The 27,736-nt window shown below is 39.7% G+C and overlaps 1 protein-coding gene across 1 annotated transcript; it reads left to right on the forward strand.

The window, feature by feature from the left end:
- Window positions 1-631: 631 nt before the first annotated feature.
- On the forward strand, window positions 632-22,454 carry ZNF283 (zinc finger protein 283). The gene is made up of 6 exons (XM_032326059.1): window positions 632-636; window positions 1,113-1,355; window positions 2,049-2,099; window positions 8,425-8,512; window positions 10,508-10,634; window positions 19,962-22,454. Exons 1-6 carry the CDS (start codon window positions 632-634, stop codon window positions 21,626-21,628), a joined length of 2,181 nt encoding a protein of 726 aa, XP_032181950.1. The 3' UTR covers window positions 21,629-22,454.
- The last annotated feature ends 5,282 nt before the right edge of the window (window positions 22,455-27,736 follow it).

The raw sequence follows: 27,736 nt of genomic DNA on the forward strand, positions 1-27,736 counted from the left end.
TAAACTGCAAATATTTTTATGCATCTTAAATTTGATGCTACAAGAAGAAGATGTAATAATACTGCTACTCTATTTTATAGATAATGAAACTCGTAGAAATCATGAAACTCACAACAACAGTCATATTTATTCAGTTATATATAATGATTGGCAGTCAGATAATCAAATTAACACATACTGAGCCAGTTAACACTGTACTGTTTCTCGATCTCGGATGGACAGTAATCTACCTTCATAATCACCATACTATGCACAGAAAAGAAAAGCTTATTAAAAAAACCTCACAAATATTAAGTCGTTCTGTTACTGATATTAACACACAATGTCACACATCTCATCTCTCAATGCAAAGAGAACTTTGCATATGATCACAATATCATATGACCACGTATTATTACTTTTCAACAGTGGTAATAGGCTGTAACACAACCCGCCTTACATCTAAGGAAACAAAGATTCACACAAGCATGAATATAAACAACTCCACTTAAGGTCCCATTCGCCAAATTGGACCCATAAACTCACCTGGAGGAAGACGCACCCAACTGCTCAACTGCCAGACCCTGCTCCAGTCTCTCCCAAACTAGATAAGCTCGTGGTCTAACTTTTTCAAGAATTTTAAGTAGTGGCCATGAGGTGAGTGAGGTGTCAGGCACAAATTTTAAGGAAGAACTCACATTCAGGTTTGTATAAGGTTGTATAAGTCAGTACTTACATAACTCTAATAGTGAATACCTTCTTAAACTTTGTGCCTTAAGGTTATTCCCATGGACCTTACTTGAGACGTTCCCGCTCACTGAAGCCTAAGTCCCTGGTCCCTTCTCATCTCCACCTTCTCGGGAGTCCAGAATGCGTTCCTCCGCCTTCCTTGAGAACCATTCATCAAAGACCACAACCATTCATCCAAGATGTTGACAACAACATAAAAGACAACTGAGCAGCAAGGCTCGCGGAGCCCGGACCTACGCCCTGCAGCAAAGACTAGAACAACTCCAAATTGACTTTGGAAAAAGCGCCTTTGCTACGCGAAGCCGAGTTGCATGTTGGGAGCATTCTGAGGGTCCAGGGTCCCCACTCCTGAGTATTTGCCCACGGTGGACTACATTTCCCAGAAGTCTCCGGGCACGGTCTTTTTCTGGGCGGGGCGGGTTTGCCGGCGGAGAGCTCTTTGGCTGGCCAGGTTCCCAGCCTCCGAGGACTTCCCGGCTCTTATTTCCCATAAGTCTGTGGGTCCGTTTCCGGCGTCCTGAAGGTTCTTGCATTCGGCGTGGTGAGTTGCTAGCGTCGGAGGAAGTAATCAGCGCCGGCTCGGAACCCGCAGGGAGGGCAGGGGTTGACTCCGGGCGGCTCCCGAGGTGAGGAGGACCGGCTTGCGGACAGGGCGTGTCGCGTTTGGAGCCTCCAGTCTGTATGCGCGCGAGCGGCTGAGAAGGATGGTGTGGGACAGACGGCGTGGCAGGGCCGGGGCGTGTCTCCGTGATGGTGTGTGCGACTGGGACTGTGTGACGGGGTGATGAGCTGCGTGGCCTTGCGGTTTTGCTTTGGCTGTGCGCTCCAAGTTTCTTCTAGACTCTGTTTGGGCCTGCCAAAGTGAAGTGACCGCAAGAGCAGGAGTCCTTCACTGAGCCCTAGAGGGAACGTTTCACGCGCGAAGGCGTAGGTCCAGTCTTGGGATGAGCATTGTACATCCAGAAGTGTCCTCATGACATGCCGCTAGGAGGACGTGCTGGGGGGGTTCCAGAGCTAAGATTCCTGGAAGGGGCGCGTCGAGGAGCTCCCTGGGAGCCAGCTCCCTGTTTCAGAGCCACTGCGACTAGACCTCTCTCCCCAATAATTGCTGTCAGCCCCCAGAGATTCTAGTCTTCTTTTCAATTCCATTTGGTTTCGTGTGGATGAAGGCAGAGATGGCTATAGATGGCGTTTTGGTTTCCCGGTGTTTCTGGTGTGTGTGTGTGTGTGTGTGTGTGTGCGCGCGTGCGTGCGTGTGTGTGTGTGTGTGTGTGTGTCATGATTCTTTTTTCCCCCTACCGCTGCTGGTTTCTAAGAAGGACCCTGAGGAGGAAGAAAGAATTGTTGCGTATATTGAAATCAAGGTTCAGGTGAGTTTGTGTTTCTTTCTTTCTTTCTCTCTCTTTTTTAAAAGACAGTTACTTTTGTTTTTAGATCATGAGAATATTTGCTTTCCTCAGCCTGCAGTATCACTGGTAGTGTCTATCCTGGGTTTTCCTTCTGGTGAATGACCCACCTTGCTGATGTATCTCTCTTCTTGGTGACCCTCTCTTGCCCTTATTCTCAATCAATAGCTAGCTGTTCAAACGGCAAATTATTCCAATCCTTGGGTGCATTCCCCCTTTCTGAGCATGCTGATGGTGTAGAAGTACACCTCCTAGATTAGCATTAGAGTTTCATTTTAGACTATGATTACTTAAGGAGATTGGTATTTACTTGGTATCGTGTGCAAACTATTTTGTGTCTTCTCCACAGTCATGATTTTTAGATCAAGGCAAGGTAGGAGGATTGTTTGAGTTAATAAATGACAATATTTTAAGACTTTTAGGGGGTGGGGATGTAATTGGGGTTTGAGCATAGGGGTTTGCTGTTTGCACCAACAAAGACAGAGACGTTCATTTAATCTTTTGGTAGAAATCTGTAACATTGCGAGACCTGGGTTATTTCAGGTCCCACTTTGTGAGTGTTGTAGAGGCAGTACTGTATTATGGGTAAGAGTAAGGCTCTGGACTTAGAGCATCTTTATTCAAATTCTGGCTCTATATGTTACTAGCTCTGTGAGCTTAGGTGACTGGGGCTCTCTGTGTCACATCTACAAAATTAAGACAAAGTAATGCCTGTCTCATGGGGGTTATAAAGATGTAAAATGAGTCAATGCATGTAAAGCACCTTAGAACAGGGCCTGCGCCATGATACAGGCTTAGTGAATGTTAAGATTTGCTGTTACATGGTGATTCTGGATCATTTCACATCAACTTTCCATAACTGAAATTGGAAGAGAAATATGAAGATGATTGTGATAGGTGCTTGCAAGTTTAAAAAAGTGACCAGATGCTCAAATGGTCTAGTACAGGATACCTTAACCTGAGGTCTTGTTCCATTTATGAGCTGCAAGGTGATTGCAAACCCCTTGAAATTGGGCAGGATTTTTGTAAATATTTGTGAATTTATTTTTCTTAAGTGAGCAAAATGTCTGTAATTTCATGAGATTGTTAAGTGTAGATGACATAGAAAAAGTCTGGCTTCGTTTATCTGGAATGAAGATTTAATAGATGGGAAGGAACTTATAAAATTAGGATCCAGTGATAAGGAAACAAGTAAATTGCAGTATATCCTGTAATGGAATAATGTGCACCTAATAAAAAATAAGTTTATAAAGAAGGAAAAATGTAAATAATAAAATATTAAGTAATAGTTGTAGTTACGAACAAATTCTCCAGGAATATTATGAGTTATATAAGAATCCCATTCAGTATGAGAGACTTTTGAAAGACATTTTTCAAGAATTGTCTCTAAAATGTTTTTTGATTTGACTCTTCAGTGAAGAATTAGAGAGGTGTAGCCACACCTGTTGAGCGTCTTTTCTTACCAAATGTCATTCTGCTTAGGTGCATATATTTCCTTCCCTCAGACTTTGAAGGTAACTTACATAATTAATGTTCATTATGGGGGAATTTTTTTTTTTTTAAAGATTTTATTTATGTTTGTGAAAGAGAGAGTGGAGGGGTGAGCATGAATGGGGGGAGGGTCAGAGGATGAAGCAGACTCCCCCCTGAGCAGGGAGCCCCATGCAGGACTCTATCTCAGAATCCTGGGATCATGACCTGAGCCAAAGGCAGATGCTTAACTGAATGAGCCACCCAGGCACCCATTATGAGGGAGTCTCTACAGTGAAAGTGTCTCAGTGTTATGGTGAGCTATAGCTAGAGATGTTCAACAGCGGGTAGGTGTACTTTGTTTCTGGCCCACTGATTTTCGAAGTGTTGGGTCTGTTTTTGGTTTTGGTTTTGGTTTTTTGGTGGGTTTTTTTTTTTTTCCAGTTTTATTAATGACTGAAATATGCCCCTTCCCTATTACTCAATTTTTCATACTTGGAACTATCTTTATATTTCTGATTATGGAATTAAAACAGGTTTGTTGCAAAAAGTTCAGCAATCCAAGAAACATATAGAGATGGAAGTTAAAATTACATCCTCTAAAGTTAATCAGTTCTTAATATTTTGGTATGTTTCTGTTTAGAATTTTTTTCCCTGTGAAATTATGTGTCTGGTTTTGTTTCTGCAGAATAAGATAACAGTAATGGGTGGTAGAGTCGAGTTGAAGATTCTTTAATTCTTATTTTGAAGAAGAAATCCAGCCCAGATGTGGGTTTTATTTTAATCTCAAATATGTAGAAAGAAGAAGGAAATGTCAGTGATTTCTTACTTTAAAACCTGTCTAGTGGGCGCCTGGGTGGCTCAGTGGGTTAAGCCGCTGCCTTCGGCTCAGGTCATGATCTCAGGGTCCTGGGATCGAGTCCCACATCGGGCTCTCTGCTCAGCAGGGGGCCTGCTTTCCTTCCTCTCTCTCTGTGATCTCTTCCCTTCCTCTCTCCTACTGTGATCTCTCTCTGTCAAATAAATAAATAAAATCTTCAAAAAAAAAAAAATAATAAATAAATAAATAAATAAATAAACCTGTCAGGTCATGATCCTGGAGTCCTAGGATCGAGTCCCACATCGGGCTCCCTACTTGGCGGGGAGTCTGCTTCTCCCTCTGACCCTCATCATTCTCATGCTCGCTCTCTCTCAAATAAATAAATAAAATCTTTAAAAACCTATAGTATTCACAACTTTTAGAAATATAGAAACATCTTTTTAAAAATTAGAAGGGCCACAAAGACAGACTTTCATAATTAGATTATTTTAAAGGTTACTTCCGTAAAAAATAGTGATAATTTCTAATGTATATGTTCTGTCTTATCAAAATCTATTTTATAGGGGCACCTGGGTGGCTCAGTCAGTTAAGGGTCTGCCTTCAGCTCAGGTCATGATCCCAGGATTCTGAGATCAAGTCCTGCACAGGGCTCTCTGCTCAGCAGGAAGTCTGCTTCTCCCTCTCCCTCTACTACTCTTTCTCTCTCTATCAAATAAATAAATAAAAATCTTTAAAAAAATGTTTAAAAAATCTAATTTATAAATAATATTTTCAATGACGGATAATAATACCAGAAGGTAGAATAAGAAGGTTATAGTTACCAAATTCAAATAAACCACCAATTTGCACAGAAAAAGATTGAGTCTCTGGTTCATGTTCTTCTTGGCACCTAACTGGGTTGTATTTTCTGAGCCAGTTTTATGATGCTGAGTCCTGCCTCTGTCTGCAGCTTCTGGCAGGAGGAGCTATCTCCTATATATCTTTCTGAGAACCTGTTTCGCTTATGTTGTTATTAAGGAAGAATTGGAGGCTCAAGGCTGGGCTGTGAAGCTTTAGTTAATTTTGTAAGAACATAGGCCTGAGGGGCGCCTGGGTGGCTCAGTGGTTTAAGCCGCTGCCTTCGGCTCAGGTCATGATCTCAGGGTCCTGGGATCGGGTCCCGCATCGGGCTCTCTGCTTGGCAGAGAGCCTGCTTCCCTCTCTCTCTCTCTGCCTGCCTCTCCATCTACTTGTGATTTCTCTCTGTCAAATAAATAAATAAAAATCTTAAAAAAAAAAAAAAAAAAAAAAAAGAACATAGGCCTGAGAAGAGCAGATTTTATTATGAAAAAATGGAAAGGTGCATTAACTGTCCTTATTATAATAGAATAAAGGACAGTAATCTTCTCCGTCTTTAATAATGGCAAAAACTTATATTAAGTAATTATTGTACACCTGTTGTTGTTGTTGTTGTTTTGAGTAATCTCTGTACCCATTGTGGGGCTCGAACTCATAACCCTGAGATCAAGAGCCATGTGCTCCTCTGAAGGAGCCAGCCAGGCACTGCAATTGTACACCAGTTTTTTATGTGGATTTTCTTACATAATCTTCATTGCAGTCATCTGTGGCAGACAATGTTCCTATCGTTCTTTTATTGACAAGGAAATAGAAGTGTTGAGAAATTGGTCATTGTCAAGCCCATATCCCGAAAGTCCAGCACCAGAGTTTTTTATCTTAATTTCAGATACACTTCCCATATTGTGTATACTTTACAAACCTGCCTGTCTTCCTATGGAGTTGATTATGTGTGTTTTCTTCATCAGTTAATCAGTTAATGACATAGCAGGCCACAGTCAAGCAAACCCATTTGCTTACTGTTAGGTAGTTTCTGATTCTTGATTATCATAAATGATTTTTGGTTGAATATTCCTTTTTTTAGATTTACTTATTTTAGAGAGAGAGTGAGCGAGCACATAAGTAGGAGGGCCAGAGGGAGTGGGAGAGAGAATCTGAAGCAGACTCTGCTGAGTGTGGAGTCTGAGGTGGGGTTCAACCCCATGACCATGAGATCACGACCTGAACTGAAACCAAGAGTTGGCCAATTAACTGACTTTGCCACCCCGGTGACCCTGGGTGAATATTCGTGTGTATACATCTGTACTTCTCTAGCTATTTAAGGATACATTTCCATAAGGGAATTTTGGATAAAAATTTGCACCAATTTTAAGAGCCTGAGATTGTACTTGGGAGGTAATACAATAACTGAAAGACATTGTTGTTACCCTTAAGACAAGGAATACTAAATATACATGGGAATAACTAAAGCTGACAGCAACAAATGCCAATAAACAATGCAGGCAACCTGTCTTAGGAACTCACAGGAAGGTAATTATAGGCAATACTGTTGGGTCATGACCAGTTTTGTGGAGGCAAACGGAATTCATCCCAAGTTTTATACTTAAAGGTTTTTTTTTTTTTTTTTAAGATTTTATTTATTTATTTGACAGAAAGATCACAAGTAGGCAGAGAGGCAGGCAGAGAGAGAGGGGGTAGCAGGCTCCCTGCTGAGCAGAGAGCCTGATGCGGTACTCAATCCCAGGACCCTGAGATCATGACCTGAGCCGAAGGCAGAGGCTTAACCCACTGAGCCACCCAGGTGCCCCATACTTAAAGGTTTTATCCTACTAATGTTCACTGCTAAGTCAGACTAACGGAATCAGGTGATTTAGCACTTACTGGGAGAGTATCATGTCTGAAAAGATAGGTCAGCTACAAATTAAACCCGTGTGTCAGAAGACGTGAAAAGAAACAGGTTTGCGATCTCATCAAAGTATTCATGACTTTTCTTGGGGAATTGTAGCCATTTTTTTCTAGGCAGGACGTGAGTGTATATAGAAATTATGTAGTTAATATAATGCATGGCTGTGGTTACAGCAACTCTGCAGAATACTTAAAAAGGACATTAGGGGGACGCCTGGGTGGCTCAGTTGGTTGAGCAGCTGCCTTCGGCTCAGGTCAGGATCCCAGCGTCCTGGGATCGAGTCCCACATCGGGCTCCTTGCTCAGCAGGGAGCCTGCTTCTCCCTCTGCCTCTGCCTGTGCTCATTCTCTCTGACAAATAAATAAATAAAATCTTCAAAAAAAAAAAAAAAAAAGGACATTAGGACCACAATAAAAACTTTATTGTATATGGGTATATAACTTCCTAAACACTTTATTCATCTATTGACATCTGATTGTCAGTCTTTTCTCTATCGATATACATGCATAATTTATAAATAGAATCATACTATACATCCTGTAAGCTATATTTTGTATTGGCAACATATCTTTTTTTTTTTTTTTTTTTTTTTTTTTAAAGATTTTATTTATTTATTTGACAGACAGAGATCACAAGCAGGCAGAGAGGCAGGCAGAGAGAGAGGAGGAAGCAGGCTCCCTGCTGAGCAGAGAGCCCGATGTGGGACTCGATCCCAGGACTCTGAGATCATGACCTGAGCCGAAGGCAGCGGCTTAACCCACTGAGCCACCCAGGCGCCCCTGTATTGGCAACATATCTTGATGATTTCTCCCAACTTAGCATAGTTTTATAGCATTCCATTGCATGGATGTTCTGAATGCATTAAGAGGTCAGCTTTTGGGGCTCAGGCAATTGTATGTCCCATCTACTCCTGTGTCTTGACCAACTTTCTTCAGCCCCAAGCCCATGAAGGATGTTGCGGCTTGGACCATGTGCCTCTTTCGCAGCTCTGAGAGGTGAGAGTAACAGGAGGAGGATCCAGTCTGGGCAGCACTCAGTAGACCAACCTCTGGCCCATATTAGCATCCCCAGAATGAGGCACTGCCAGAAACCTTCCTACTGAAGGACGTTCAGGTTTTAGGTGAGAGTTTAGATTCCACAGATGGTTGTGGGAGGTGTGAAGCAGAAGCAGGAATGGAAGAGATAAAAGCTTATATTCCTTCAGTCCGGATGGGATCACTTAAGCACACCTGGTCTAAAGCTTTTTTTTCCTTCCCCAGCTCTGGCTTTTCTGGATTCTGTGCTTCACCAATAGAGGAACCCCATGGATTATTAATTAGTTCTTGCAGTTCTAGAACCATGACTGATGTAAGTTGGTATTTCTCTGTCCTTGAAATATTGTGACTTTTAGGTCATATGAACCTTTTCCTTAATTGTCCTAAAGCCTTCTACATAATAGAACCCCAGTCCTGAACCCAGTCTCAGTTCCTGTCCCAGTAAAAGATTGTGCCACATAACCCAGTGTCCTCCCTGTGTGCCTTCCAATCAGTATCATCATGTCATTGAACACATCCAACAACTGTGTGCTCAGTCTTCTGTTAAAAGCAGTGGAGGGATAGGAGTCTTTTGAAGGAAATGCTTGAGCTCCTGTCAAAGAATAACTCAAAGAAATATAGTTAACAATTAGCACATTTTTACTTGTATACAAGGAAAACCAAGAGTAGATTGATTTCATCTACCAAGGCACAAACAGGATTTCTATAAGGGAAGGAGAAAAGAGAGAATGAAAGACTGTAGACATTTTCAAAACAACAGTTACTCCTTCTTCTAAGGTCCTGATTGGCAGGCATCTAGGAAAGAAGCCAGTCAGGATACTATGTCCTTAGACAGCTGGATGGTCACCCAAGAGAACGTTTTCGGTTGCTTGTGCCTTCTCTGGAGAGTTTTGGGGTTTACTTAGAACGTACTTAGGACAGTAGGCTGTCTTGGGCAGCGACCGTTGTTATCACCTTTGTTCCACTAGGGCTGCACCAGTTCCCTTACCAGAATTTTTTTATTCCTGTGTCAGGTCTGTGGGGTGATGATTCAGTGATGAGGGTCTCATTTGACCACACAGGCAAACTTGGAACTTCTTCACGGACCTGAGTTTCCCAGAGAGAGAAGATGGAATTTGGGTTTTCTTGGCCTTAGCCTCAGTTTCTTTGAGGCTTTGCAAGGCTTTTAGGATGAGAGGGACGGTGAGTGGGTCTTCCTAGGGAAAGTGGTGCTGTAATTGTTGAATACCAGTGTAAAAGTTCATTTGGTTATTGACCAGGATGCGCAGATCTTGGGTGACCTCTGTGTCATATATGTTGTGCCCTTTCAGTGCCCTCCAACTCAGGAATGAGGAAATTGTTAGATGAGGGGTGGTTGATGGTAACAAGTAAGAAGGTGATCGGGATTTCTAAATACTGGATGATAATAGATTCCTAGAATGAAGAAAATAGAATTTTTGTTCAACCTAAATGTATAAATATAGTAGAGATCTTAATCTATCTATATGATGAACTGAGTTGCAGCTAATAAAACATCTTACGTATTTACCATTATAAGAGAAAAGACTTATAATGTACTCTAACAGAGTGATTTACTTGAGGCTTAATGATAATCCTTAATTTAATGGAAATCATTTTTCTAAAATAGAGATTTTATAGGGCATTTGGGAAAAAAGGTTTGTTTTTTATATTCCTTAAAGGGAAAAGTTGGTGTAGCAGTTCACGTTAATAAAGAATTTATGAGGCAGGCACATAATAGTTTGTGTGTATGTATACATAGTCCTGTATCTGGGGCTTCTCCCCACCCCACTATTTTTTTTTTTCAGATTTTTTATTTAATTATTTGACAGAGAGATCACAAGTAGGCAGAGAGGCAGGCAGAGAGAGAGGGGGAAGCAGGCTCCCTGCTGAGCAGAGAGCCCAATGTGGGGCTCCATCCCAGGACCCTGAGAACATGACCTGAGCCAAAGGCAGAGGCTTAACCTACTGAGCCACCCAGGTGCCCCACTATTTTTATTTAATAGAAGAGAAACTGGGATGATTTTATAGATTATCAGACAGGTCTAGTTATTTCATAATATCCAAGAAGTTTTTTTTTTTTTTTTTTTTTTTTGCTGTAACAGGATTCTTCTAGAACATGAAGACACTGCCTTAGTCATACAAATTTCTTTACAGTATGTACTACAGGCTTCTAGCTTACTTGACTGTTACATTTTCCTCTTCTTGCAGTTTATCCTTCATGATCCTTTTATTCCCCCCCTTGGAAATATTTTCTTAAATCCTTAAATTTCTGTAATTTCACAAGTAATGTATGGGTTTTTGGTTTTAGGGCTTGGTGACTTTCAGGGATGTGGCCATCGACTTCTCTCAGGAGGAGTGGGAGTGCCTGGACCCTGCTCAGAGGGACTTGTACGTGGATGTGATGTTGGAGAACTATAGTAACTTGGTGTCATTGGGTAAGGTCATCTGCCTGAAATACTTCACAGTCTTTCTCTGCACCATCGGCTTTTGCTATGGGAATTACAGGGCTGTCTTTGAAGAAACCAGTTGAATTTCTTCTCCCCGTGGTCAAAGGGATGTTTTGATATTTGTTGGATTTTTAATGGGTTCATTGGGCTCCTTCCTCTTCCCATACCTTCACACCTTCCTCTGGCTTTTTCTGCAATTGCCTCTCTTTAATTACTAAGGAGCTGGATTTGCATTATGGGACATTTAATTCATAACCATTGTCAGAGAAACCAGGTTTCATATTGTGTTGAACTTTAGCATATCTAGAGATGATCTGTGTCCTTGCTACTCAAGGTGTGGTGGTTTAGTTTGAGGAACTATAGGGAGGCCAGAGCAGAGTTAGTGTAGGAGAGGATGCCAAGAAGGCAGTGAAGGAGATAGGCTAGGCCCAGGGGAGAGGCAGTTTTGTTGGTTTGGGGGAGGGATGTGGATTGTTTACTCAGTGATTTCATTTGGTTTATGTGGGGTTTTAGCTTTTTTTTTATTGTCAAGTTTTTCATACCTAACATCAGCTTCTTCTGGGGCTTGTGAGGTCCTCCCTAGTCCTTCAGAACAGAGGCTGCATTTATACAAGATCCCCAGGTGATTTTTTTACAGTTTAAAGAAGCACTGCGCTTTGTAAATTTTTGACTCACATGCAGGGAGTACAGCTAGAAACAGGGTCCTGATATACTGTGACTTCGAAAGAGCCTCTTCATTTTATATAGAGGAGGGTTGGATAAACAGAAGTCATTTTATGCTAAGTGAACATATTCATTTGCTTTCGGCATATTTGAGGTTAAAAGTTGCAGTTTGTGGGGCGCCTGGGTGGCTCAGTGGGTTAAGGCCTCTGCCTTCGGTTCGGGTCGTGGTCCTGGGGTCCTGGGATCAAGCCCCGCATCGGGCTTTCTGCTCGGTGGGGAGCCTGCTTCCTCCTCTCTCTCTGCCTGTTTCTCTGCCTACTTGTGATCTCCATCTGTCAAATAAATAAATAAAATCTTAAAAAAAAAAAAAAAAGAAAGTTGCAGTTTGTGAACTTTGCGTTTTGTGAAGTTAAATTTGACATTGAATTAAATCCTAAAAATGTCTCATGAACCTTCTTTTCCTGTTACCAAAATAACAACAGTAATAATAAGAATATTAATATTTAACACTGTGCTTACTATAAACCAGGCTGTGTTGTAAGCAGAGCAAATACTTCGGCTTACTTAACTTTCACAACATCCCCATTAGGCAGGTAATGTTTTTATCAAACTCCTTTTTAGATGAGAATACAGAGGCTCAGGGTAAGTGACTTCCCACGGTCACACAGCTAGTGGGAGAAGTAGTAGCAATTGAGCCTCTAAGGAGGTCTGGCTCATAAGTCTGTGTTCTCAACCACTATTCTCTGTTTGCTCCAAAGAGGAGTCTGAATGAATCTAAAACAAGATCATTCTCCTACTGATGTGATCTCATGTTTTTCATTCCCATCATACTTCATTTCTGTGAAGTCTTTATCAATATTATTTTTACTTTTTATTGCATATTTGGCCAAATGTTTTGAGCTCATCATTTTTAAAAAAAAGGTCTTTACCATTTAGTAGTTCTTTTCTTGCAAGGAGACACTCCATTTCTCAGTCAGGTGTGACCTTATGGGAGCAAGGACAGGAGTCCTGGAAAGTTGTGAGGGGAGGGCCAAGAAGCTGGAACCCAGGAAGGCAAAGGCAGGAGGGAACCATCATTGCCGGGAACCAACCTCACAGGTCACTCAGGAGGAGGAGAAACAGTTGGGATGGTGCTTAGAAAACTCCCTCCCTGTGGAGGGAGGAAATTGAGATCTCATTTTGGGTTACCAAACGAACTTCCATCTGATCTCATTTCTTACTCTCTTTGTTTTTCTTCTCATATTTCCCTCCCATTTCGCCAAGCAAGGCTTCTCTTTTGTTTCTGGTGCAGCCATTCTACTGTGTCGGATTCATTGGCTTTCCAGCTCTTTTGCATTTCTGCATGTGTCTGAATGAGTAAATGCATTCATTCATAAGTTCTGCAAATATTTTGACTACTTGTTCCTAGCCAGGCATTGTACTGGGCACTATCAATACAGTCATGAACGACATCGATAACTTGCCCATTCTCAAATGCAGTTTTATGTAGTCAGGAAGAAACTGAAAGTAAGTAAATAAATAAATAGATAAATAATGTCATATAATGAAACATGTTGGTCAAGGAAGATAAAGAGCATGAGAATAGAAAACGCTAGAAATCGACAGGGCTCATTTAGGTAAGGTGGTCAGGGAAAGCTTTCTTGAATAGAAGCATGAAGAGCGGGATCAAATTCTATGAGTATCTGGGGGAGGAGTGTATCAGTCACCGTGAACAGTAAACACAAAGGCTCTGTGATTGCCAAGAAACTGCTGGAATGGTAAGAAGGCCAGGACACAGTTAGTAAAAGAGTGTAAAGAAATTAGGTTGATGAGATAGGTGAAGGCCCGACAATACAGTTTTTCACTTACTATTTTAGGAATTTGAGTTCTGTGGCCTTTCAGTCTGGAAGAGTTCATCCATCTTTCCTTGATTTGCATTCCCAGCTGTTTTTGAAGATTACAGGCCAGTTATTTTGTAGCGCGTCCCTTGTTTGGGTTGGTGTGCACTTTTCTTCATGATTAGACTTAGATTTATGCCTCTTTGGCAGCAGTATCACAGAACTGATGCTGTGTTCTTGCATTCTGTCAGGTAAAGCACCCATTTGTCGTTACTGCTGACACTTTGAGCACTTGATTAGGTTAGTGTCTGCTGGCTTTCTCCTTGTAAAATTAATCATTTTTCTTTTAATGAGTCTCTTGTGAGGAGAATCTCGGAAACTATTAAATATATCCCTCTCCACCGATTTTTCAGTTTGTTCATTTGTTGGATCTTCGTTGGTGGGTTGTAATCTCTTCTTATTTATTTTGAAGTTCAAAATATTTGAGCTTATCCCAGGTTTGATCTGTGGGAACCCGCTCATGAGGCTTCTGTGTCTTCAGGCACATCTCTGTCACTCATTGAGCATCTCCTTATTTTCTGACACAACAGCATGTTTTATCAGGCTCATCTTGTACTTTTCCTGCTCCAGTCATAAAGTCAACCATTTCTTCAAGGTGCCCTGGTCCCTTTTAGTTGAGAATAGTAGTTAGAAGGCAAAATTTGCATACTGGGGTTGCTCATTGCTGCTGGAAGATGGCTGCTCCAGGTCTCTGGGTGGTTAGAGCTGGGGAATGTATTTGTATACATACATACATACATACATACATACATACATGTGTACATCTGTATTGAAAACCACGAGACGACACCCACCTCCCCCTCAGCAACTCTCAGTTTGTTTCCTATAATTGTCTTTTATGGTTGGCTTCCCTCTCTGTTATCTTACTTTATTTTTCCTTCCCTACCCGTATATTTATCTGTTTTGTTTCTTAAGTGCCATATATGAGTGAAATCTATGGTATTTGTCTTTCTCTGAATATTTCACTTAGCATAATATCCTCTAGTTCTGTCTATGTTGTTGCAAATGGCACGATTTCATTCTTTTTGTAGGCTGAGTAATATTCCACTGTATGTATGTATGTATGTATGTATGTATATATATATACCACATCTTTATCCTTTCATCTGTCAGGGGACATCTGGGTTCTTCCCATATATTGGCTATTGTGGACATTGCTGCTTTAAACATTGGGGTGCATGTGCCCCTTCAAATCACTGTGTTTATATCCTTTAGATAAATACCTAGTAGTGCAGTTGCTGGGTCAGAGGATAGTTCTATTTTTAACTTTTTGAGGAACCTCCATACTGTTTTCCAGAGTGGTTGTACCGGTTTGCATTCCCACCAACTTACTCTCCATATTTCTAACTCCCTTCTCTGACAGGGAAGAATTTGGCTTCCATTTCCTTAATATATTATTTTCTCAAACTCGCTGAATGTAGCTAATCTTTCATTACCAGTACCATCACTTTGACCATGTGATTGCCCTTCTCACCCTACTTGGGCTGTGACAACCCACGCCAGGTCTCTTATATGCAGACACTTGTCTTTAACAGGCATGCATTTGGGACAGTTCTTTCATACTGATACCCTCCCCACAGAGGGTATCAGTATTGGTTGACTTTGAGTATCCTGCTCTGGGCTTTATTTTATTAAGTCTTAATCCTTGAGTATGCATTTTAAAATATTCATTGTGTGGGGCACCTGGGTGGCTCAGTCCGTTAAGCATCTCCCTTGGCTCAGGTCATGATCAGGTCATGATCCTGGACTCCCAGGATTGAGCCCGGCATCAGGCTCCATGCTCAGCGGGGAGTCTGTTTCTCCCTCTCCTCCTCCCCTGCGTGTGCTCTTTCTCTCTTTCGCTCACTCAAATAAATAAATAAATAAAATCTTAAAAAAAATACATTAAAAAAATTCATTGTGGTGAAATGGGAAGTATTCATTAAGTTCTTCTGCCCTTTTTTTTTTTTTTAAAGATTATTTATTTATTTATTTGACAGGCAGAGATCACAAGTAGGCAGAGAGGCAGGCAGAGAGAGAGGAGGAAGCAGGCTCCCTGCTGAGCAGAGATTCCCGATGCGGGGCTCGATGCCAGGACCCTGGGATCATGACCTGAGCTGAAGACAGAGGCTTTAACCCACTGAGCCACCCAGGCGCCCCTAAGCTCTTCTGTTTTATACCAAAGTGTGATGTGGTTGCCTTGAGAAAAACCAGTTGTGTGGTTGTTTGGATTGTGAGTCAGACTAGCTGTTCTTTCCACAGGACACCACTTTGTTCTTAAAAGAATGCCTGACAGACAAACTATTATTATTCAGACTTAGGTAGTTGGAAAAATTTTCTTAAAAGCGTGCCTGTCACTTTAAAGATAAATAACAGTATTTGCTGCCAATGATGAATTCAAACTTTCAAGTAAAAATTAGAATTGTGTGAAACAGCTTCCATTTTGAGCTTTACAATTTCTCAACACGTAAACATTTTCTGATGAGATAGATGGTGACATTAACCTAGTGATTTTAATGTATTATGTAATGAAATATGTCAGCATTTCAAAGATCTGCATAACTCAGTGAACCACTATTTTTCAAATGACCAGTGCATGATATTACAGAATTATGTCTGGATAAAAGATCATCCAAAGTGCAGTGGATTTTAAGGTAATTTAGTATGAAAAGTTCATAGTTTTAGTTGCATATTTCACATTGCAACTAACCTTTAAGAGACTGTCCCTTCTCAAGTTTTATTATAGTATCAGAGAGTACCATATTTATAATATCAAAAAATAACAGTTACATATATGTGGGAGGCTAGATTTTTTTCATATGCTTCAGTCAAAATAGCATATTGCCACAGAGTGAATACAGAAGCAGATTTGAGAATCCAGTTGTCTTCTATTAAGCCATATATCTCAGAGATTCACAAAAAATTAAAATAATATTTTTTGTTGTTTTGGAAAACAAGATCATTTTTGGAAATGATTTTGGAAATGTGTTTTGGAAAATATAATTTTCACACATTTGTTATTTCTGTTAATAGGCAATGATTTATTAATTTCAAGGGAATTAAATATTTTTAATTTCTCAGTTTTAATTTCTAATATGGTAAATATCAAAATATAACTCACACAAACAAATCCCTTTTGAGTCCTCAATAATTTTTTAACATTTTTTTTTCTTTTAATTTTATTTATTTATTTATTTGACAGAGAGAGAGCACAACAGAGGGAGCAGCAGGCAGAGGAAGACAGAGAAGCAGGCTCCCCACTGAGCATGGAGCCCTATGCAGGACTCGATCCCAGGACCCTGGGATCATGATCTGAGCTGAAGGCAGCCGCTCAACTGACTGAGCCACTCAGGTCTCCCAGTTTTTTAACTAAAAAGAAGTTAGGGACGCTTGGGTGGCTCAGTCAGTTAAGTGTCTGCCTTCAGCTCAGGTCATAATCCCGGGATCCTGGGATGGAGTCCCATATTGGGACTGCTGACAGGGAGCCTTCTTCTCCCTCTGCCTACCACTCCCCCTTCTTATGCTCTCTCTCTCTCACACCAATAAATAAATAAAAGCTTTAAAAAAGCTTGTAAATATAAAAAGTTAAGGGTGCCTGAGTGGCTCAGTGGGTTAAGCCTCTGCCTTCGGCTCAGGTCATGATCCCGGGGTCCTGGAATCGAGTCCCTCATTGGGCTCTCTGTTCAGCAGGGAACCTGCTTCTCCCTCTCTGCCTGCCTCTCTGCCTGCTTCTGCCTACTTGTGACTTCTCTCTCTCTCTCTCTCTGTCAAATAAATAAATAAATAAACAAATAAATAATCGTTTAAAAAAAAGTTAAACCTACATTCATTGACTAGCATTGTTAAGCCTTACTTACAAGTAATTGTGATACAAGTTCTCGCATGGCAGTTCTGATTGGTTGAACTAAATTCAAGTTTATTGAACTATTTATTGGTGCTAGACTGCACAAAAGGGCACTCCTTTTAGTTTACATTTGACCATCTCAAAGGAGTTGTAATATTAGTTTGGTCGGTTTAAGTACCTTGGCTTCCTTTTGGATATACACACAGTCCTTATACACAATGATAATGTATACAAAGCAATGAGACATTGTTAAGTAAAACAATAGGTACTGCAGTTTGGCTATGACTAACAGGCCATGACTGAAATTACTTCCCACAAAACATCCACAGGACTTCTTTGCCCTTTAGTAAATCAATTAAAATGTTACAGAATCACCATTAGATAAAAATACTGAAATTTGGGGATGCCTGGGTGGTTCAGTTGGTTGGGCGGCTGCCTTCGGCTCGGGTCGTGGTCCTGGCATCCTGGGATCGAGTCCCTCATCGGTCCCCTTGCTCGGCGGGGAGCCTGCTTCTCCCTCTGCCTCTGCCTGCCACTCTGTCTGCCTGTGCTCACTCTCTGACAAATAAATAAATAAAATCTTAAAAACAACAACAACTAAGCTTTGTATTGGAAATATGCTTATGCATGAACAAGCCAAGAATTCACCAGTAATTTTTAAGAATATAAGGGATTCTGGGGCGCCTGGGTGGCTCAGTGGGTTAAAGCCTCTGCCTTCGGCTCAGGTCATGATCCCAGTGTCCTGGGATCAAGCCCCGTCAGGCTCTCTGCTCAGCAGGGAGCCTGCTTCCTCTTCTCTCTCTCTGCCTACCTCTCAGCCTACTTATGATCTCTATCTGTCAAATAAATAAGTAAAATCTTAAAAAAAAAAAAAAAAAAGAATATAAGGGATTCTGAGACCAGCAAGTTTGAGAACTACTGTTCCAGATGATGGGTCTTTCAAAATACAGGCTTTGTGAGGCCTCAGATGAATGTTTCTACTGAGGCTGTGTTGGTACTCCATTAATACTTGGTTACAGACCCAATGGGGTAATCCCTGCATAGATTTCTGGGACTCTGTTGCAAGGCTCCTTTATTCTCTTCACCTTGAACTATAAATTCCAGCCATCTTAGCAGCCTTGGACTCAGATACTACCAGTATCCTTTGCCCAGTGAGACCACTGCTGTCTATTTGGAGAGCATTTTCCAGGATGTTTTGGAGGATGCAGGCAGGCATAAAGGGTGAATATGAAGTTCTCCTGATAATCTCTAAAGTTTCTCAACCCTGCATCTAGTATCCTATTTTATAGCTTTTGGTTGTTTGTGGTGTAAGACTTAAGTCTAATACCAGGTTTTTCTTCATGGCCAGGGCTGGAAATGTCTCACCTTCATTTTGAAGAAATCTTTCGCTTTATGTAAAACTCGAGGTTTTCTAGCTTTCTTTCTTCATCCATTAAAGATATCATTCCATTGGTAGCTTCTGCTAAGGATGTGAATTCTGCCGTAATGTTTGGTTGTTCCTCTGACTCTAATGTTCTCCCTCCCCTGCCTCCTTTTACTCTTTTTCCTTCATCTTCAGTTTTCAGCTCTGTCATTATGTTCTCAGTTGTTACTTTTCTTTGTATTTTTCCTGCTTGCAGTTTGCTAAAAGTAGGTTGATTATCATATATTTCATACATTTTTGAGAACATTTTAATAATCTTTTCGAGTACTTACTTGGTTTTGTCCTCTTTCTAGAATGCTGTTGCCTGAAGTCGGATTGTTTGATTTTGTTGCACAGATCTGATACTCTTCTTTCTTTCCCCCTTCTTTTTTCTCTTTGGACTTTTTAGTTGTAGAATTTCCATTTTACAGTTTTAAAGTTTCTTTTTCTTTGCTGAAACTTCCCATCTGCTCACTGTCCATCTTTTCTTCCTGAATCTATAAAATAAAATTGAATGACCTTGCCTACTGATGTATTTCTAATACATCTGTTCTTTGTCTCTTTTGTGGGTTTTGGCGGGGCAGTTATATGTTACACATTCAGTCTTCCTTAGCTACCTCATAATTTTTTATTCTGTGCCAGACATTTTGAAGAACAATAACGAATGGATGGTTCCCTGCCCATGAAAGTATATGCTTCTTTCTCAGTTTTTCAGGGTGAGGGAGTGATAACACTGATACCACCAAGCATGGAGCTGAGATGAGGCTGAGTCATAGTTTTTATTAGTTTCAGTTTATATCAAGTTTCAAATTAGATGTAAAAATCATTCTTTGCTATAAACTTCCCACATGACCATGCACTTATCTCTTTGATTATAGCAGGATTTGAGCTAAGTGGAGGTTGTATTATAATTTTAATTGGTTTTGTTTCACATGTTTCATCTTCAGTAGAGTCTTGGAACTTTGTAACTGCTTGGCTTGCAGAATCTTGTCTGCTTTCTAGCCCAACACCAATCACTCAGAAAAATTCCTGTGAAAAAGTATTATGTAGCTTAATGTTTTGTTTTGCCCTTTTTGTTTTTTAAGTATAGTTGACCTACAATATTAGTTTCAGGTGTGCTTGATTTTGCTTTTGAGTTTGGAGATTTTCTAGGTTCCAGTTCATCATGCCAGCCTACACAGTCATTAAAAGTTCAGCTGAACCACACTTGGGCACATAGGGGCTTGATTGATGGAAGGACCCATTGGGTTTAAGGGGTCAGCCACATGGGAAGATAAGGAACTTGTTTAAGTGATCTTTGTGGAATGCTCCAGAAGGCTGTTCAATCAGAACATTAAGATCATAAAAGCTGAAAAGTCAAAGCTGAGATTGTTGTTCAATAGGGAAGAGATATGATGCTTAGCAGTGAACTTAATTTCCTGATTCACTATGGGTATTATTTCCAGTTTGTCTTGTATTTCTCTGTTGAGTATTTTTGTTTGTTTGTTTGTTTTCTAGTAAATTTTTCTGTTAAAGGAGATAAAATATATGGTTTTCTTGTTTTCTTTCAGATTTGGAGTCAACATATGAGACCAAAAATACAATTTCAGAAAAAGACATTTTTGAAATAAATTTTTTCCAATGGGAGATGAAGGAAAGAAGTAAAACTCTTGGCCTTGAGGCATCCATTTTACCACAGGGACATCAAGAGGGATACTTTAGTCAAATGATAATTAGCTATGGGAAAATGCACACTAATAGAAAAAGTAAATCTTTTAGTGCACATCAAAGAATTCATAATAGAGAGAAACGCTATGTTTGTAAAGAATGTGGGAAGGCTTGTAGTCATGGCTCAAAACTTGTTCAACATGAGCGAACTCATACAGCTGAAAAACACTTTGAATGTAAAGAATGTGGGAAGGACTTTTTTAGTGCGTATCAACTCACTGTGCATCAGAGATTTCATACTGGTGAGAAACCCTACAGATGTAAGAAATGTGGGAAGACTTTTAGTTGGGGATCTAGTCTTGTTAAACATGAAAGAATCCATACTGGTGAGAAACCCTATGAATGTAAAGAATGTGGGAAGGCCTTCAGTCGTGGCTATCACCTCACTCAACATCAGAAAATCCATATTGGTGTTAAATCTTATGAATGTAAGGAATGTGGGAAGGCCTTTTTTTGGGGCTCAAGCCTTGCTAAACATGAGATAATTCATACAGGTGAGAAACCTTATAAATGTAAAGAATGTGGGAAGGCCTTCAGTCGTGGCTATCAACTTACTCAACATCAAAAAATCCATACTGGAAAGAAGCCTTATGAATGTAAAGTATGTGGAAAGGCTTTTTGTTGGGGCTATCAGCTTACTCGACATCAGATATTTCATACTGGCAAGAAACCCTATGAATGTAAAGAATGTGGGAAGACCTTTAATTGTGGCTCAAGTCTTGTTCAGCATGAGAGAATCCATACTGGTGAGAAACCCTATGAATGTAAAGAATGTGGGAAGGCCTTCAGTCGTGGCTATCACCTCACTCAGCATCAGAAAATCCATACCGGTGAGAAACCTTTTGAATGTAAGGAATGTGGGAAGGCCTTTAGTTGGGGTTCAAGCCTTGTTAAACATGAGCGAATCCATACTGGTGAGAAATCCTATGAATGTAAAGAATGTGGGAAGGCCTTTGGTAGTGGCTATCAACTTACTCGACATCAGGTATTTCATACTGGCGAGAAGCCCTATGAATGTAAAGAATGTGGGAAGACCTTTAATTGTGGCTCAAGTCTTGTTCAACATGAGAGAATCCATACTGGTGAGAAACCCTATGAATGTAAAGAATGTGGGAAGGCCTTCAGTCGTGGCTATCACCTCACTCAGCATCAGAAAATCCATACCGGTGAGAAACCTTTTGAATGTAAGGAGTGTGGGAAGGCCTTTAGTTGGGGTTCAAGCCTTGTTAAACATGAGCGAATCCATACTGGTGAGAAATCCTATGAATGTAAAGAATGTGGGAAGGCCTTTGGTAGTGGCTATCAACTTAGTGTTCATCAGAGTTTTCATACTGGGGAGAACCCTTATCAGTGTATGGAATTTGGGAAGAACTTTATTCATGGCTCAAACCTTGTTCAACATGAGAGAACTCCTAGTAATGATAAGCCTTATGAATATAAAGGATGTGGGGAAGCCTTTATATGGACAGCTTATTCAAATGAGACCATAAATACTGGTGAAATTTTATGATTGAAGAGGTGAAAGAAAAAATTTTATGTGTATAAACAACATGAGGAATCTTAATCTTGAGAACACTTATGAATGTATGGAATGTGCAAAAAGCCTTACATCTGTGTGGACAACTTGATATCAAAAATTCATACTAGTGAGAAATACTTTGAATATAAGGAATATGAAAAGGTCTTAGAATTTTATACAGTCTTACTGAATGTCAGTTTGTACTAATGTGAAATCATTTAAATGTAAGGAATGTGTGAAGATCTTTATTCATGGCACAAAAGTCTGGTAAACATTGGGGAGTTTGTACTCATTAGAAACACTTCAAGGAATGTAGGAAGAACCAAAACCTAGTTCAGTTTTTGCTGTTCACATTAGAGAACTCATACTGCTGTGAAATTTTATGAATGTAAGGAATTTGGGAAGGCTTACAGATACGATAAATATCTTACAGTACATCATCGAATCCATCCAAATGAGTCTACAGCCATACCACCGTGAATGCGCCCGATCTCGTCTGATCTCGGAAGCTAAGCAGGGTCGGGCCTGGTTAGTACTTGGATGGGAGAATCCATCTAAATGAGAAACCCTTTAAATTGAGATGTAGGAAGGCCTCTAGACAAGTACTATTAAAACTGTTTAGAGACTAGTGCCAGCTCATGAAATTGTTACCTGTCCCATCATGAAATGAATGTGGAAAATAAGAGTGTTTGGAAACTTAGAGCAATTTCATATTGCCTTAACATTATCATTGTATTTTATAAAAGTATCAATCAGCTCATGAATGATTACAAGTTAGAAAGTTTGCCCTTTCCAGAAAGAATTTGAGACAACATTCAGTTTTTAAAACACGAGACAAGTCAGGGCGCCTGGGTGGCTCAGTGGGTTAAGCCGCTGCCTTCGGCTCGGGTCACGATCTCGGGGTCCTGGGATCGAGTCCCGCATCGGGCTCTCTGCTCAGCAGGGAGCCTGCTTCCTCCTCTTTCTCTCTCTGCCTGCCTCTCTGCCTACTTGTGATCTCTCTCTCTCTCTCTGTCAAATAAATAAATAAATAAATCTAAAAAAAAAAAACAAAAACAAAAACATGAGACAAGTCACAATATAATTTGAGTAAGAAATGCTTCACTTGTCACCTGTGATTGAATAGCAGAATATTCACACTATAGGATTTGGCTAATGTGTGAGTCACAACTTCCTTAAGCCTATAAAGGCATAATTTATAACAAATAATTTTCATTTAATGAAGGTATAGAAGCCATCCAGCACTATTCGACCTTTGTTAAACTTTGGAGAATTCATCCTAGAGAATAACCTTATCAAATGTAACATATGCAGGAGATCTCTCACACATGCCACAAACCATACTTACAGTCCTCACCATTCCATCTCCTTACTACCGGTGGGATATTGGAGAAAATGCTTTATCTCTTCTGGGCATCATCTTGAAAATGTTGGTGATGGTAACTATCAGTCCTGTTTCAGAGACTGCATGGATTTAGTATGTATCAGATCCTTTGAAGAGTATCTCGAATGTAGCCTACGCTCAATACGTGTTTGCTGTTTTCTTATTATCTTCATCATTAGTATTACTCCTGGTAAATTCTTAGGAAAAGAATGGACCTTGGTGTGATGCATTTTTAAAAGATTCCATAACCACTCATCCATTTGAATTTCAGATAGTTCATTATGGATAAAATCTAGAAAAGCACAAAGAAACTTGAGAGGATTTTTATTAAGAGTTTATCCCTTAAGCTGCATAAAAAATGAAGGCTGAAAAGAAATGATGATTAAGTAAATGTTAAGATGTTAAGTAGACAGGAATATACCCATTGAAGAATGAGGGAGAGGTGAAGCAATTTGCCTTTAATGAATTCAGACAGAAGTAGCCAGTGATTTAAATTCTCTGCTCACATTTTGAGATAAATTACAAATTTAAAAGACACAAAATATTGTCCATTTGGGAATTCTTTCCCCAAATTTTATTATGACAAATTTCAGACACTCAGAAAAATTTAAAGAGCAGTATAATAAACATCCATATACTCTATTTAGAATCAGTACTTATTAACATTTGATCATATTTGCTTTCTGTCTGAAATTTAGGTATGAATATGTACACTCACTCACCATTATCTTATGATATATTCTTTCCTGAATATATTAGCATGCATCTTTTAAGAATAAGAACATCCTTTAATACCATGGTCATAGAAAAAATTATCAATAATTCTGTAATATTCTTCTATATTCACTTCATATGTCCCAGTACTCCCAAGGTATCCTATTGCTATTTTCTAACCAGCATCTTTTCTATATTCAGGCATTGCATTTTGTTATCTTGTGTCTAGATTTTAATCTTTTTAAAAGACTTCTTGAAATGTTAAGGAAAACTGTTTTGTAGAATGCCATGCATTCTTGATTTATTTCTCCCGTCATGGTGAGATTTAATTTGTGCTTCTATCCTTTGTATCTCTCATAAAGTCAAGTTAGAGCCAGAGACCTAAACATTTTTCGCAAAAATACACCATATTTGGTGATAACTACTTCACATTGCTATATACCAGAAACACATAATACCCATTTTTCTCACTATTGCTAATGCTAAGTTTGGTCATGTGATTAAGACAGAGACTGCTAGAGCTCTCCATTAAAAAGGTCCATTATATGCTAGTAAGATTGGTGAACCTTTCAACTACTTTTGAAAATGTAGTCCTACCATATGTATATATAAATTCTGAATTAAAGAGAAAATTGAAACAATTACAGATTGTTGAAAAAAGAATGATAGTTAAATTGTATATCAGAAGTTGTAGAATGTGCCTGAAGCTCTTTTCAGTGGAAAATACCTTTTACTGTGTCTTGGAGAAATCCAAGCTGCATCTGGCCAGATGGAAGGACAGAACTATGACTTTTTTTCCCCCAGTATCTACATGGTCCCTGTCACCCTGGACTATGAAGCTAGAAAAATAAACCCTAAACCAATATACAGAAGCAACTTACACAACTAAAATTGTCCCAGAACTTCTGAAGTTATGTCTCAAAAATTACCAGTACTGAGTAGTACATGAGAAACTGGGATTTTCTGGTTAATGAGGCCTATGAAATAGAACGTACTAAATCCCTTCTTAAGGAAAAATCAGAAGCACCTTGTCAACTTAAGAAACTAAAAAGAGTATTCTAGTGAATGAAATTTGCTTGACTTAATTTAAATTGGTGGTCTCAAACTTTACCATGGGAATACTGGTTCCCATTACCTATTTCTATCTTAGGGATCTGAAACTGCGTTGGGGAATGCTGCCATAACTGGAAGGCCCTAACGTTGGATATTTCAGTCACTAAGTTTGATTGTTATAATGGAATGGTAGTTAGGATCATGCTCTCAAGGGATGACCTTCTAATGCTTGCTTTTATTCCCGAGTAAAAATCCTTGTATCTAAGTTGAAAGGGCTCCTGAGTTATCAGATGTCATTTCTTCATCTCTTCCTGCAATTGTATAGTATTTAATTTGTTAATGTGATAATTTATATTGACAGATTGATTTTCTCTCATTGCTGGATATACCCAGGTTACTTATTGGTGTAGGTATGTATTCTGTGCACTGCTGGACTTCATTTGCTACTGTTTTATTTAGAATTTTTACATCTCATGAGTGTGATTATATAAAAATTTTATTTTTGAGATATTTTTGTTTGTTTTTGTATTGCAATTACCTGTTCCTTAAAACTGTATGACTGTTTTGGGTTCTTTTATTTTGAATTGGAAATCTTTAATCACTTTTCTAGTTTCATCTGTTGATTCTCTAGTCTTTGAAATTCTGTTTTGGACACAACAAATTCAGAGTTTTCCCGGCACAATTCTTTTAAGAAGTCTTTGCAGCCATGTATTACCAGCCACCACCCACATAAAAGGACGAATCTAGCACTGAAAATTCTTCATTATGTGTTCTTGGAAATACTTTGTTGGGAGATCAGAGCTCCTTATCAGACTGTTGTGGTCATACCTGTGCATGTTTTTCTCCATATACTGAAAGTGGAGTTCCGTGGGTTAGGTCATGAGTATGCCTATGCTCAACTTTAGTAAGTTTAATTTTTCTTTTTTTTTTTTTTAAGATTTTATTTATTTATTTGACAGAGATCACAAGTAGGCAGAGAGAGAGGAGGAAGCAGGCTCCCCGCAGAGCAGAGAGCCCAATGCGGGGCTCGATCCCAGGACACCGGGATCATGATCCTAGCCAAAGGCAGAGGCTTAACCCACTGAGCCACCCAGGTGCCCCATAAGTTTAATTTTTCTAAATAGGTTTCCAAAAATACCAAATGGCACTCCCACCAACAGTGTATGAATATTCTTCTTTCTCCATATCCTTGACAATATTTGGCATCAGTTTGGTTTTTTTTTTAAATGCTTGCTACTCTGGTAGGTATCATGGTTTACATTTCCATTTTTTTCCTGAGTATTTATTAGCTGTTTGAATATTCTCACAATATCTGTCCACTTCTTCCTCCTGACACTGAGTGTATTAGGTGTGGCTGTATACCAGTGACATTTGACATGGCATTTGAATCTCATAATTTTTAACTACCATAAAGGACTGTCTTCCAACATTAAAAAATATAGGGGCGCCTGGGTGGTTCAGCAGGTTAAAGCCTTTGCCTTCAGCTCAGGTCATGATCCCAGGGTCCTGCGATCGACCCTGCATCCGGGTCTCTGCTCAGTAGGGAGCCTGCTTCCTCCTCTCTCTCTGCTTGCCTCTGCCTACATGTGATCACTGTCTGTCAGATAAATAAATAAAATCTTTTAAAAAATGTAAAAGCCCAACTCCTTCAAAAACTGTAAAAACTATTTTTTTCTCATTTGTGCGTATTTTAAAAAATTATGTTCAGTAAAAACCATTCTTATTCTTTGTGGATTGGCCAGAGCCACATGTAAAAAGACAGTGGGCCAGATTTGGCCCATAGGCCATAGTTTTCTTACCCCTGTAGATGAATAACTGAAGTGTCAACAATCATGCTGTAATGGACATTTTACTTGACCCATGGAGATGGACATAGGAAAATCCAACTATAAATAAACATAAAATTTACACAGTATGATGAATGATAATGAAGAAAAAGAATATTCTTTCGGGAACCAGTGATGGATGATCTTGACTTAAATATGGATATAAATATGGATATAAGGAAGGCCTGTAAGAGAAGAAATAAGCAGCAGTTTGAAAGATGAGAGTGAATGCTTATGGCAAAGACAAGGAGAATTACTGGTATTGCCAAAGGCCCCAAGAGAAGAAAGTGCTTGAGACTTTGAGAGGAACTGGAAGAGGTTCAGAGGTGTAGGAACATCACTGTTATGTGTTTACTTCATCTCCCCTTCCTGAAAGCTTAGTTCTGATTTAAATGTTTAAATGTCATTTGGCTGGATCCCCTTTCTTTTCTTTTTTTTTTTTTTTAAGATTTTATTTATTTACTTGAGAGAGAGACAGTGAGAGAGAGCATGAACGAGGAGAAGGTCAGAGAGAGAAGCAGACTCCCCATGGAGCTGGGAGTCCGATGCGGGACTCGATCCCGGGACTCCAGGAACATGACCTGAGCCGGAGGCAGTCGTCCAACCAACTGAGCCACCCAGGCGTCCCTGGATCCCCTTTCTTAAGAGTTCTCTTAGGGGCGCCTGGGTGGCTCAGTGGGTTAAGCCGCTGCCTTCGGCTCAGGTCATGATCTCGGGGTCCTGGGATCGAGTCCCGCATCGGGCTCTCTGCTCAGCGGGGAGCCTGCTTCCTCCTCTCTCTCTCTGCCTGCCTCTCTTCCTACCTGTGATCTCTCTCTGTCAAATAAATAAATAAAATCTTTAAAAAAAAAAAAAAAAAGAGTTCTCTTAGACAGCTTATGTGTGTCACATAGTGGAATAGTATTCCACACCATATATACATATATGATTATATATATCTACATAGATACCTTTATCACATTTATTTTATCCATTCATCTATTGTGGACATTGGTTTTTTACTACCTTTGGCTATTGTGATATAATGTAAACATTGGAGTACAAATATCTGTTCAAATCCCCACTTTCAATTTCTTTGGGTATACACCTAGAAGTGGAATTGGATTAAATGATAATTCTATA

This window comes from Mustela erminea, chromosome 19 (genome assembly GCF_009829155.1).
Source record: "Mustela erminea isolate mMusErm1 chromosome 19, mMusErm1.Pri, whole genome shotgun sequence".
Taxonomy (NCBI): domain Eukaryota; kingdom Metazoa; phylum Chordata; class Mammalia; order Carnivora; family Mustelidae; genus Mustela; species Mustela erminea.